The following is a 14,658-nucleotide window of genomic DNA, read 5'->3' on the forward strand; positions in this document are numbered from 1 at the left end:
GACGCCCTTCAGAAATTCTGTGGCCAGAGCATCTATAACTGTCTCTCAATCTCGTCCACAAAATACCTGGACATTCCCACAATTATTCCCATTCTTTACCCATTCTTCTTTTGGATTTCATTGACTTGTGATATCCTTGACAAGGCAGTTATGTGTCAAAAGGTACATTTTTTGACCGCACGCATATTTTGAAAAGCATGTTTTGATTTGAGTAAAGTGCCTCAACAAAAAGCACTCTCTGATATTATACCTTCTTCCATATTCCTCTTCTCTCTTTCCCTCCCTCCCCTAACTGGCACTCACTCCATCACATGTCACATTCATCCCTTTCAAAGGTAGTGTGACCCCAAGACACCAAGACATCAACATGACCCCCTTCATCGTTCAAAAGTGCTGCTGCCACAGAGTTCTACTTCTTCCTTAAGTCAAAATAACAAAAACATACAGTACTGTGTTAATGAAGAGATCAATAATAATAATAATAATAATAATAGTTGTGATATCATCAGTTGGTGAGTGTGACAGGTGTGCAAATCAAAGTGCTTCAACACAACATCCTGTCCCTCTCCTCTCTAAAGACTCAACACTGACTTTCTGACAGAGTCCCAAATGGCAACCTATTCCTTACACAGTGCACTACTTTTGACCCGGGCTCATAGAGATAGGGCCTTGGTCAAAAGTCGTGCACTATGTTGAAATAGGGTGCCACTTTCTTTCTGCCTCTCTCTCCATAAGAATACAAATCAAAAGGTTGCACCAAGTAAAAGGATATAATCATCTTCCTATTTTCATAGTTCATTTCAACCCAGTGTGACTGCAAATGTATGCATCGTTAGGGTATAAAGGAATAACATAGACATTTATCTTTACCACCTTGGTTCAAACTATACGTACATACATGTGACCCCTGATCTCAAAGTTCTAGACAATCATCAAATATATCATTATCAACTCACTGGGCAAGATAGGATGAAAGGTCAAAATTGACAAGCAAAACTAAATTAAAAAGTTAAAATAAAAATGTTTCAAAAACAAAAATAATAACATAAAGAGATCAGTGTCAGCAAAACATAACAAAGGAAGGAAGAGTTCCCTCTTTCTAGAGGCACACTGGCGCCGCTCGATGACCTCACCTGGCTGGACTGGCCTGCTGGATGACATCACCTGGCTGGGCTGGCCTGCTGGATGACATCACCTGGCTGGGCTGGCCTGCTGGATGACATCACCTGGCTGGGCTGGCCTGCTGGATGACATCACCTAGCTAAGTGGTCTAGATGGATGACATCACCTAGCTAAGTGGTCTAGATGGATGACATCACCTAGCTAAGTGGTCTAGATGGATGAGAGGCTTCCGGTGACCCCTTGTTTAGGATGTGTTGTCATGAGGGTTTAAAATGGTTACAGACGCTTTTTGAACTGTCTTATCTAAAGACGTCTTGAGTCACTTGGGATAAATGACATCATATCAACTCAGTCTGCCACCATGGCAACTGGGTGGCGTCGAGAGTGATTAAGTCCAGACCTCCTGAACACTCGTCAGTAGTGCCTGTATCAGGAAGTGACATCACAAAGGAAGTGACATCACTCACAGGTCTACATTACACCCGTTTAGTCATGCCCCTAGCCACGATTGGAAAGCTAACTACATGTTTTATTCATTTTATGTGTTTGTCCACCTGCAGCCGTCACATGACCAAAGAAGTATCACGCAGTGCTCTTGTGTGCCACAAAACCACCAATAAAACATCTACAAAACTTCACAAAGCCCCTCGCCCAGAGATTTGTGGGAAAAAAAACCTAAACAATTGCACAGGTTGCTTGTTTACCTAATACCGAACGCATCTATTACAATGTTATTACCAACTTAACTTAATGTAAGGTGATAACATGTAAGTACTGGGTAAAATTTTGCCTACAGTACAGAAATCCGTGTAGAAAATAAAAACAAGAAAACAATCTAAAATTAACATTTTATGTGGGCTTTCTTTCTTTCTTTTCCTTTTTTGAATCTCCATCCAATCCCATACTTGAATTAACAGTCTTGTTTAAATCTCCTGCCTTCACTACTTGCCTATATTTGACCTGCCTTCGATGCTGATCTTTACCTCCTGAGTGATAAAGGAAGGTTTGGGCAGAGTCAACGGGGGCTCCTTCTCGCTCCTCTCCACCTTACGGCCCTCGGGGGCCGACCATCTCCTCTTGCGGCTCACCGGCTTGGCGGCACCACCACTAGATTCTGAATCTCCAGGCTGGCCTCCTTTCGAGTTGGCCTCTCCCCCGGCGCCGAACCTCAGTTCCCCATTCTCTGAGGCGATCTGAACACCTCCACCTACTCCAACCACCACTCTCCCACATCCACTCCTGGAGCCTCTCTGGCCCACCCCGTTCTCCTGCTCCCCGTGCCTGGCTGACCTGGAGGACTTGAGGGGGCCGTGGATGGAGCCCATATTGCAGCTGGTAGTGATCTCAATAGCCTGGTTCTGGGTCTGCTGCGTCTTCTTCAGGGAGCCGTTCCTCAGGTTCTTCAGGGTGAGGGAGATGCAGACGTCCCCCACTGAGAGCTTGGTGCAGGGTAGTTCTAACAGCTGAGTGGTCCGGTCCGGGCAGCACGATGACCAGCCCTGGCCGAATACGAAGAAGGGATACTCCACCAGCACCTCCACACTCACCTGGAGGATTGAGGAGACGAGAGAATGAGAGATTGAGAGAGAGAACAGACAGTAGAAAAACAAGTTAAACATCAGATATCATATACATGAACTCAGAGAAGAAACTACCTCAAAATAAAAAATGTGAAAAGCACAGAAGACGGGAAGAGAGAAAAGAGATAAGAATGGAAGTCTTTGATACAGTAATGCTATGAGGCTATTCCATGTTTCAGAGACAGAGAATGGGGGGAGATAGACAGAAGCTGGTTTGAGGGGTTGGCTGAACCGGAAAACAGACATGAAAAAGATGAGATTTTAACAGACCCCCTGAGAGAGAGAGACAGAGGGAGAAAGAAGTTGAGAGAGAAAGAAAGAATAAAAGAAAGAACAAAAAGATAGATAGAGAGAGAGAGAGAGAGAGAGAGAGAGAGAGGGAGAGGGAGAGGGAGAGGGGGAGAGAGGGAGAGGGAGAGGGGGAGAGACACTGTATATATATATATAATATGACATTTGTAATGTCTTTATTGTTTTGAAACTTCTGTATGTGTAATGTTTACTGTTAATTTGCATTGTTTATTTCACTTTTGTATATTATCTACCTCACTTGCTTTGGCAATGTTAACACGTTTCCCATGCCAATAAAGCCCCTTGAATTGAATTGAATTGAGAGAGAGAGAGAGAGAGAGAGAGAGAGAGAGAGAGAGAGAGAGAGAGAGAGAGAGAGAGAGAGAGAGGGGGGGGGGGGGAGAGATAATGGGCGAGAGAAACTGGAATACCAGAACATTTGAAAAAACAGATCCATGACAATCCCACATGTGGTCATATTGTATATATGCCGCCCCAGGGTGGTCATATATACAGCTAGCTGAGTAGCTCACATTCTAGTCCTTCATCTTTAAATTCCTTTGAACCTCCTACACTTGTCATGATTCATCATCATCTTCACACACTGAGAAGGTGTGTGGGAAAAGTCTTATGTTGTTGGAGCAAGCTTTGTTGTTGCGTGTAACATGGATATATGGATGGAGATAGGTGTCCTATGTAATAGACAGTAGAGAGAGGAGATGGTTTTAGAAGTGTGCTGAGAACTCTGAGAAGTTTTCCCACCAGAGGCTATGAGGCATGTAGGATCCTCATAGGTGGCAAACAAGAGGGAAAATGACTATAGAACACCATAATAGTCTATGGAATAAATGTGATGTAAATACTATGATTGCCAAGTGTTCTTGATGTAACATTTCATGTCATTCTAAGCATGGACATTAAGGACCCTGTCTGTCCCTTACCTGTGATTATAAATGTTATCAATGTTACTATTGTTGAGCATGCTCAGTGTTTGTTTGGACAAATGTTTGCCTTCATAAGTATGTGTTCTCCTACCTGAGCGCGGTGTTCACCCACGGAGAACTGTACGATGGCGAAGTTGGACGTGTGGCTGCCATCGATGCGTTCCACGGTGGACGAGTCTATCTTCAGCTCGCTGCTGATCTCAGCGCTCTGGATGAAGTCCTCCGTCTTCAGGTCCTCCACGCGCTTCAGCTCCCCGTCTGCCAGCTGGATGATAGAGCCCTTGATGAAGTAGGGAGGCAGCGACGGGGCTGAGGAGGGGGCCGTGGGAGCTGGGACCACCGGGAGGTGTAGCTGGGCCTGGACCACAGTGCCTCCAACCCCGGCAGGGTGGGAGAGAGGGGGGTAGGGCGCCGGAACCTCAAATAGATGCTCATCTTTAGGGTTGGGGTTAGGGTTGGTAGTGTTGGTGAAGTAAGTGTGGGGTAGCGTGGTGGGGAAGGACTGTGGTTGGGTTGTAGTGGCTATGTGGGCAGCATGGCCAGCTTCCAGGCTGGTGACCCCGGCCCCACTGACGGGGATGATGATAGGTTGAGACCCTGGGGCCCCTGGGATGAGCAGGTGCTGGGGCAGACTGGTGTGGTACCGCTGCCCTCCTGCACTCCCAGCCAGGTAGCCGATGATGGGCTGCCCGCCGGGGCCAGCCTGGTAGAAGTTGGTGTTGGTTGAGAGTTGGCCCAGGGAGAGGGGTGAAGCCTCGCTGGCGCTGTGTGTGGTCTGGATGACTGTGTGGGTGTGAGGGGACAGGGAGCTGACGGCCGCCTTAAGACTCTCCACACTGAGCGGAGGGGGGAAGGTGAACGTGGAGGAGGAGGAGGGGGTGCAGGACACAGGTTTACCCAGAAGGAGGCTGCCTTTCTCTGTGTGCGAGGCGGCGGATGGCCGTAGTTTGTCGGGGCTGTGGTTGTCTGGTCCTCCGCGGTTGTTGGGCACTAGCATTAGAGAGGTCCGTTGCCCTGATGCATCATGGGAAGTGTAGGCCTCATAGTGATGCTGCGCGTTCTGCTGCTGGTGGAGTTGGTGGTACTGAGAGGAAGAGGAGGAAGAAGAGGAGGGGGTTCCTTTGCTTTCCTTTCTCTCATAGCGGCCCCTCTGATCTCCGTTGTGCAACTCCCTGGGCCGGCCCTCCTCTCTCTTAGTTAGGGGCCTCTCAGGGCCGGGGCCTGTGTACTGGACCAGCACCTGGGAGCCCCCGCTGAGGGCCAGGGTGTGGTGGGGGTGGGAGTGCAGGTGGAGGGGCAGGTGGTGGGTCCCACCGTGTGGCGAGGGAGCAGTCTGGGGGGCCACGCTCAGAGAGGAACCAGAGATCTGGGACTGGGAGGTGATGGTGGTGTTGGGGTATGGGTCAGGGTGGGAGCGTTGGGATGTGGAGGTGGGTGGAGGGGGAGAGAGGAGCTGGGAGGAGATGTAGCCAGCGTAGGGCCCTGTGTAAGGGGAACTGATGAACTGGACGTTGGGGGGCAGCTGGGTGTACTGGATCGTCCCCCCTGGTTGGGACAAAGCAGAGGTGTACATGGCAGGGAGGGATGTGGTCACCACTCTGGACTGATGTGATGAAGAAGAGGAGGAGGAGATGGAACAGATAGAGGAAGGGACCAGGAAGTCTGTGTGTGTGGTGATGGTGGAGCATAGCGGTTTGTACTGTGGCCCGTCAGACTCAATGGGAGTGCTGATACGCTGCCCACCTCTACTGCCATCGAGGCCACCTCCGCCACTGTCTCTATCGTGCCCGCTGTTGTGCCCGCTGGCTACACTGGCCAGCCATGCCAGGTTCTCTCCGCGCTGGCTCTCACTAGCAGGCGCCATCACCAGGGGCCTCTCGTCCACAGTGCTAGCTGGGAAATCTCTCTTCTTGGGGGGCAGACACTCGTTGCTGCGCTCCTGGTTGGACTTCATACTGTTATCTTTTCTCTATCAACTTCCTGTTACATACACTAGCCTTGGCTCGTCTCTCTCACACTATCACTTTAGAACTCTCTTTCTGTTCCTATCTCGGTCTCTCCCTCGTTCACTCTCTATTTCACTCCTGTCTTTGGCTGTCTCCCTCACTCTCTCTCTTGGCCTTTCCTCGTTGACAGAATAGGCCCTCCTGCTGGTTGTGTGGGTGGCTGGGGTCAGAGGACTGGAAGGTTGGAGGGGGTAAGTTAGAGGGGGTAGGGGGTAAGTTAGAGGGGGTAGGGTGGAGGGAGTAGAGAGGGACGGAGGGGGTCTGTCCTGTCCTGTAGCTCAGCGTCTGTCGGACGCCTGGCTCTGGCTCAGCGAGAAGCAGAGAGGGGCACACCTGCTGTTGTCGTGGGAGCAGCGAGAGTCACACCTGCCGTTTCCGTGGAGAGAGGAAGAGAGCCGTCCGTCAACTTCATGCGGAATCATTTCCCTCTGAGAGCGAGCCTCCTGGATGGCAGCGGGAACCTGGGGAACAAGAAGAACACACATTAGGCTCTCCAACACACACACACACACACACACACACACACACACACACACACACACACACACACACACACACACACACACACACACACACACACACACACACACACACACACACACACATTAGAAACTCAACACACACACACAAGCACATACAAATCAAATCAAATTGTATTTGTCACATGCGCCGAATACAACAGCTATAGATAGACCTTACAACAAGCCCTTAACCCACAATGCAGTTCAAGAAATAGAGTTAAGAAAATATTTACTAAATAAACTAAAGTTTAAAAAAAAAAATGAAGTAACACAATAAAATAACAGTATACAAGGGGTACTGGTAACGTGCGGGGGTACAGGTTAGTGGAGGTAATTTATACATGTAGGTAGGGGTAAAGTGACTATGCATAGATAATAAACAGCGAGAAGCAGCAGTTTAGAAACAAAGGGGGTGGGGGGGGTGTCAATGTAAATAGTCTGGATGGCCATTTGATTAATTGTTCAGCATTGTTATTTGACCTTTATTTAACTAGGCAAGTCACTTAAGAACAAATTCTTAATTTCAATGATGGCCTAGGAACAGTGGGTTAACTGCCTGTTAAGGAGCAGAACGCCTGTTCAGGGGTTTAAACTTGCAACCTTCCGGTTACTAGTCCAACGCTCTAACCAGTAGGCTACCCTGCCACCCTAGGCTTGGGGGTAGAAGCTGTTAACTTTTTAAGGTATAGGGGGCAGCGTGCCCAATTTCAACTTCCTGCTACTCATGCCAAGAAAATAAGATATGCATATTATTAGTAGATTTGGATAGAAAACACAAGTTTCTAAAAAGAATAACCACAATGGAAGAGAAAACTAACCCCAATAACCACACTGGAAGAGAATACTAACCACACTGGAAGATAATACTAACCACACTGGAAGAGAATACTAACCACACTGGAAGAGAATACTAACCACACTGGAAGAGAATACTAACCACACTGGAAGAGAATACTGACCACACTGGAAGAGAATACTAACCACACTGGAAGAGCATACTACCCACACTGGAAGATAATACTAACCCCAATAACCACACTGGAAGAGAATACTAACCACGCTGGAAGAGAACACTAACCACACTGGAAGAGAATACTAACCACACTGGAAGAGAATACTAACCACACTGGAAGAGAATACTAACCACACTGGAAGAGAATACTAACCACACTGGAAGCGAATACTGACCCCAATAACCACACTGGAAGAGAATACTAACCACACTGGAAGAGAATACTGGCCACACTGGAAGAGAATACTAACCACACTGGAAGAGAATACTAACCCCAATAACCACACTGGAAGAGAATACTGACCACACTGGAAGAGAATACTAACCACACTGGAAGAGAATACTAACCCCAATAACCACACTGGAAGAGAATACTGACCACACTGGAAGAGAATACTAACCACACTGGAAGAGAATACTGACCACACTGGAAGAGAATACTGACCACACTGGAAGAGAATACTAACCTCACCGGAAGACAATACTGTACACACCAGACGAGAATACTAACCACACTGGAAGAGAATACTGACCACACTGGAAGAGAATACTAACCAAACTGGAAGAGAATACTGACCACACTGGAAGAGAATACTAACCACACCGGAAGACAATACTGTACACACCAGAAGAGAATACTAACCACACTGGAAGAGAATATTAATGACACTGGAAAAGAATACTAACCACACTGGAACAGAATACTAATGATACTGGAAGAAAATACTAACCACAATGGAAGATACTAACCACACTGGATGAGAAAACTAACCCCACTGAAACAGAATACTAATGATACTGGAAGAGAATTCTAATCAGACTGGAAAAGAATACTAACCACACCAGAAGAGGATACTAACCACACATGAAGAGAACACTGACCACACTGGAATGGAATCCTAACCACACAGAAAGATAATACTGACCACACGCGAAGAGAAATTTAACAAAATTGGAAGATAATACTAACAGCACTGGAAGATAATAACGACCACACTGGAAGAGAATATTAACCCCACTGGAAGAGAATACTGACCACACTGGAAGAGGAGACTAACTACACTGAAAGACAATTCTAACAACACTGAAAGAGAATACTGACCACAATAGAACAGATACTAACCACACTGAAAGATAATACTGACCACACCCGAAGAGAATATTAACAAAATTGGAAGATAATACTAACAACACTGGAAGATAATAATGACCACACTGGAAGAGAATATTAACCACACTGGAAGAGAATACTTACCACACTGGAAGAGAATACTAACCCCACTAGAAGAGAATACTGACCACAATGGAAGAGAATATTAACCACACTGGAAGAGAATTCTTACCACACTGGAAGAGGATACTGAACACACCGGAAGGCAATACTAACAACACTGGAAGATAATAAGGACCACACTGGAAGAGAATATTAACCACACCGGATGAGAATACTAACCACAATGGAAGAGAATACTAACCACAATGGAAGAGAATACTAACCCCAATAACCACACTGGAAGAGAATACTAACCACACTGGAAGAGAATACTAACCACAACGGAAGAGAATACTGACCACAATGGAAGAGAATACTAACCCCAATAACCACACTGGAAGAGAATACTGACCGCAATGGAAGAGAATACTAACCACACCGGAAGAGAATACTAACCACACTGGAAGAGAATACTGTACACACCAGAAGAGAATACTAACCACACTGGAAGAGAAAAGTAACCACACTGGAAGAGAATACTAACCACACTGGAAGAGAATACTAACCACACTGGAAGAGAATACTAACCACACTGGAAGAGAATACTGACCACACTGGAAGAGAATACTAACCACACTGGAAGAGCATACTACCCACACTGGAAGATAATACTAACCCCAATAACCACACTGGAAGAGAATACTAACCACGCTGGAAGAGAACACTAACCACACTGGAAGAGAATACTAACCACACTGGAAGAGAATACTAACCACACTGGAAGAGAATACTAACCACACTGGAAGAGAATACTAACCACACTGGAAGCGAATACTGACCCCAATAACCACACTGGAAGAGAATACTAACCACACTGGAAGAGAATACTGGCCACACTGGAAGAGAATACTAACCACACTGGAAGAGAATACTAACCCCAATAACCACACTGGAAGAGAATACTGACCACACTGGAAGAGAATACTAACCACACTGGAAGAGAATACTAACCCCAATAACCACACTGGAAGAGAATACTGACCACACTGGAAGAGAATACTAACCACACTGGAAGAGAATACTGACCACACTGGAAGAGAATACTGACCACACTGGAAGAGAATACTAACCTCACCGGAAGACAATACTGTACACACCAGACGAGAATACTAACCACACTGGAAGAGAATACTGACCACACTGGAAGAGAATACTAACCAAACTGGAAGAGAATACTGACCACACTGGAAGAGAATACTAACCACACCGGAAGAGAATACTAACCTCACCGGAAGACAATACTGTACACACCAGAAGAGAATACTAACCACACTGGAAGAGAATATTAATGACACTGGAAAAGAATACTAACCACACTGGAACAGAATACTAATGATACTGGAAGAAAATACTAACCACAATGGAAGATACTAACCACACTGGATGAGAAAACTAACCCCACTGAAACAGAATACTAATGATACTGGAAGAGAATTCTAATCAGACTGGAAAAGAATACTAACCACACCAGAAGAGGATACTAACCACACATGAAGAGAACACTGACCACACTGGAATGGAATCCTAACCACACAGAAAGATAATACTGACCACACGCGAAGAGAAATTTAACAAAATTGGAAGATAATACTAACAGCACTGGAAGATAATAACGACCACACTGGAAGAGAATATTAACCCCACTGGAAGAGAATACTGACCACACTGGAAGAGGAGACTAACTACACTGAAAGACAATTCTAACAACACTGAAAGAGAATACTGACCACAATAGAACAGATACTAACCACACTGAAAGATAATACTGACCACACCCGAAGAGAATATTAACAAAATTGGAAGATAATACTAACAACACTGGAAGATAATAATGACCACACTGGAAGAGAATATTAACCACACTGGAAGAGAATACTTACCACACTGGAAGAGAATACTAACCCCACTAGAAGAGAATACTGACCACAATGGAAGAGAATATTAACCACACTGGAAGAGAATTCTTACCACACTGGAAGAGGATACTGAACACACCGGAAGGCAATACTAACAACACTGGAAGATAATAAGGACCACACTGGAAGAGAATATTAACCACACCGGATGAGAATACTAACCACAATGGAAGAGAATACTAACCACAATGGAAGAGAATACTAACCCCAATAACCACACTGGAAGAGAATACTAACCACACTGGAAGAGAATACTAACCACAACGGAAGAGAATACTGACCACAATGGAAGAGAATACTAACCCCAATAACCACACTGGAAGAGAATACTGACCGCAATGGAAGAGAATACTAACCACACCGGAAGAGAATACTAACCACACTGGAAGAGAATACTGTACACACCAGAAGAGAATACTAACCACACTGGAAGAGAAAAGTAACCACACTGGAAGAGAAGACTGAATACACCGGAAAGGAATGTTGACCAAACTGAAAGATAATACTGACAACACTGAAAGAGAATATTGACCACACTGGAAGAGAATACTAACCAACCTGGAAGAGAATACTAACCAACCTGGAAGAGAATAGTAACCACACTGGAAGAGAATACTAACCAACCTGGCAGAGAATACTAACCAACCTGGAAGAGAACACTAACCACACTGGAAGAGAACACTAACCACGCTGGAAGAGAACACTAACCACACTGGAAGAGAACACTAACCACGCTGGAAGAGAACACTAACCACACTGGAAGAGAATACTAACCACACTGAAACAGAATACTAATGATACTGGAAGAAAATACTAATCACACTGGAAAAGAATACTAACCACACCAGAAGAAGATACTAACCACACATGAAGAGAACACTGACCACACTGGAATGGAATCCTAACCACACAGAAAGATAATACTGACCACACTCGAAGAGAATATTAACAAAATTGGAAGATAATACTAACAGCACTGGAAGATAATAACGACCACACTGGAAGAGAATATTAACCCCACTGGAAGAGAATACTGAACACACCGGAAGAGAATACTAACCCCAATAACCACACCGAAAGAGAATACTAGCGACACTGGAAGAGAATACTGACCACACTGGAAGAGAACACTAGCGACACTGGAAGAGAATACTAACCTCAATAACCACAACGGAAGAGAATACTAACCAACCTGGAAGAGAATAGTAACCACACTGGAAGAGAATACTAACCAACCTGGAAGAGAATACTAACCAACCTGGAAGAGAACACTAACCACACTGGAAGAGAACACTAACCACGCTGGAAGAGAACACTAACCACACTGGAAGAGAACACTAACCACGCTGGAAGAGAACACTAACCACACTGGAAGAGAATACTAACCACACTGAAACAGAATACTAATGATACTGGAAGAGAATACTAACCAACCTGGAAGAGAATACTAACCAACCTGGAAGAGAATACTAACCAACCTGGAAGAGAATACTAACCAACCTGGAAGAGAATACTAACCACACTGGAAGAGAACACTAGCGACACTGGAAATGAAAACTAACCACACTGGAAAAGAACACTAACCACACTGGAAGAGAAAACTAACCAACCTGGAAGAGAACACTAACCACACTGGAAGAGAACACTAACCACACTGGAAGAGAATACTAACCACACTGGAAGAGAATACTAACCAACCTGGAAGAGAACACTAACCAGACTGGAAGAGAATACTAACCCCAATAACCACACTGGAAGAGAATACTAGCGACACTGGAAGAGAATACTAACCACACTGGAAAATTATACTAACCACACAACTACTTCACACATTACAACTAGAGAAGAGATTATTGGAGTTAAATGGCACGCCAATGCCCATCCTAGGTGAGACGCGTGTGTGTGACGCGTGTGTGTGGGCATCGATTTTTGCAATCTGTGAGCGCTGTGAGTGCTGCGTCAGTGAGAGGACCTCCCGCCGAGGGAGAGGGAACACTCCGTGTGAAGCTCATTAATAATGTACAGGCAGCTCCACACAAAATATGTGTGTGGGTGAGTGTGTGCACGCACATGCAGCATCCTACAAAGCTGCGAATGTGTGTCTGTGTGTTTGGAAGGTATGCACTCTGCCTTCCGTCCCCTGGTGCTGTGGCACTGCGACACCTCATAGATCACAGGACCCTGTTTGAAATGCAAAACGAGCCATACACACACACACTCTTTCTCTGCCCTTGCTAACACATGCTTGTACAGAAACCCAACTACCTCTGGATTCCTGACACATATTCAACTTCTCTCTGCAAACACATTCTAAAATGATATAAACATTGACAAGAGACAGGTTATGCACTACTAAGACACAGGCTGAGCATATCTACACAGCTAACTGTTAACTCAGTCCAAACCTAAATAGGCAGTGTTTGTGTGTGTGTGTGTGTGTGTGTGTGTGTGTGTGTGTGTGTGTGTGTGTGTGTGTGTGTGTGTGTGTGTGTGTGTGTGTGTGTGTGTGTGTGTGCAGCCATTAAGCTTATATTTATTGCTTACGTACACAACCTTGTTTGAAGGCAGACACTGCAGCCAGCTAAACCATATCAACAGCTGAACACGCACTAAAGCTTTAGTGTGTGTGTGTGTGTGTGTGTGTGTGTGTGTGTGTGTGTGTGTGTGTTCTATAGCTTTATCGCCTATCCACCCACTGGTAAAGACAACTGGCAGCAAACGACACGGACAAAGACCCCATGTTTTATCCTGTTATGGCTGGTTTGATATTCCCCTATATTGATTGCAACCCCCCTGTGTATGTTTGTGTGTGTGTGTGTGTGTGTGTGTGTGCGTGTGTGTGTGTGCGTGTGTGTGCACTTCAACAATGACAGACAAAATGAGAAAAAAAAATTCAGAAAATCACATTGTAGGATTTTTTATGAATTTATTTGCAAATTATGGTGGAAAATAAGTATAAATAAGTATAAATAAGATTTTTGCAATTCGTTCCAGTCATTGGCAGCAGAGAACTGAAAGGAAAGGCGACGAAAGGAGGTGTTGGCTTTGGGGGTGACCAGTGAGATATACCTGCTGGAGCGCGTGCTACGGGTGGGTGTTGTTATGGTGACCAGTGAGATATACCTGCTGGAGCGCGTGCTATGGGTGGGTGTTGTTATGGTGACCAGTGAGATATACCTGCTGGAGCGCCTGCTACGGGTGGGTGTTGTTATGGTGACCAGTGAGATATACCTGCTGGAGCGCGTGCTACGGGTGGGTGTTGTTATGGTGACCAGTGAGATATACCTGCTGGAGCGCGTGCTACGGGTGGGTGTTGTTATGGTGACCAGTGAGATATACCTGCTGGAGCGCCTGCTACGGGTGGGTGTTGTTATGGTGACCAGTGAGATATACCTGCTGGAGCGCGTGCTACGGGTGGGTGTTGTTATCGTGACCAATGAGCTGAGATAAGGTGGAGCTTTACCTAGCATAGACTTATTGATGACCTGGAGCCTGTGGGTCTGCGACAAATATGTAGCGAGGGCCAGCCGACTAGAACCTACAGGTCGCAGTGGTGGGTGGTATAAGGTGCTTTGGTGACAAATTGAACCAACATCGGTAAAAAACAAAAAATCACAGACATTTTGCTGTGTGACCCTGGCTCTGTGTGGCTCTGGCTCTGTGTGGCTCTGGCTCTGTGTGGCTCTGGCTCTGTGTGACCCTGGCTCTGTGTGACCCTGGCTCTGTGTGGCTCTGGCTCTGTGTGACCCTGGCTCTGTGTGACCCTGGCTCTGTGTGACCCTGGCTCTGTGTGACCCTGGCTCTGTGTGGCTCTGGCTCTGTGTGACCCTGGCTCTGTGTGGCTCTGGCTCTGTGTGACCCTTGGCTCTGTGTGGCTCTGGCTCTGTGTGACCCTGGCTCTGTGTGGCTCTGGCTCTGTGTGACCCTGGCTCTGTGTGGCTCTGGCTCTGTGTGGCCCTGGCTCTGTGTGGCCCTGGCTCTGTGTGGCTCTGG

General features: G+C 46.1%; 1 protein-coding gene across 3 annotated transcripts in view; it reads right to left on the reverse strand.

Annotated features, from left to right (window-relative positions):
* Positions 1 to 1,887: 1,887 nt before the first annotated feature.
* The window catches only part of LOC139373698 (ataxin-1-like), a 190,738-nt gene continuing 177,967 nt past the window's right edge, over positions 1,888 to 14,658 (reverse strand). For all 3 annotated transcript variants that reach the window (XM_071114570.1, XM_071114571.1, XM_071114572.1), the window contains 2 exons: positions 4,029 to 6,404; positions 1,888 to 2,669 (listed from right to left, as the gene is read on the reverse strand). In XM_071114570.1, coding sequence (XP_070970671.1) covers positions 2,064 to 2,669; positions 4,029 to 5,891 — 2,469 coding nt within the window. In that variant the 5' untranslated portion in view covers positions 5,892 to 6,404 and the 3' untranslated portion in view covers positions 1,888 to 2,063. The remainder of the gene's footprint in view (positions 2,670 to 4,028; positions 6,405 to 14,658) is intronic.

This window comes from Oncorhynchus clarkii, chromosome 18, assembly GCF_045791955.1.
Source record: "Oncorhynchus clarkii lewisi isolate Uvic-CL-2024 chromosome 18, UVic_Ocla_1.0, whole genome shotgun sequence".
In the NCBI taxonomy this organism is placed as follows: Eukaryota; Metazoa; Chordata; class Actinopteri; order Salmoniformes; family Salmonidae; genus Oncorhynchus; species Oncorhynchus clarkii.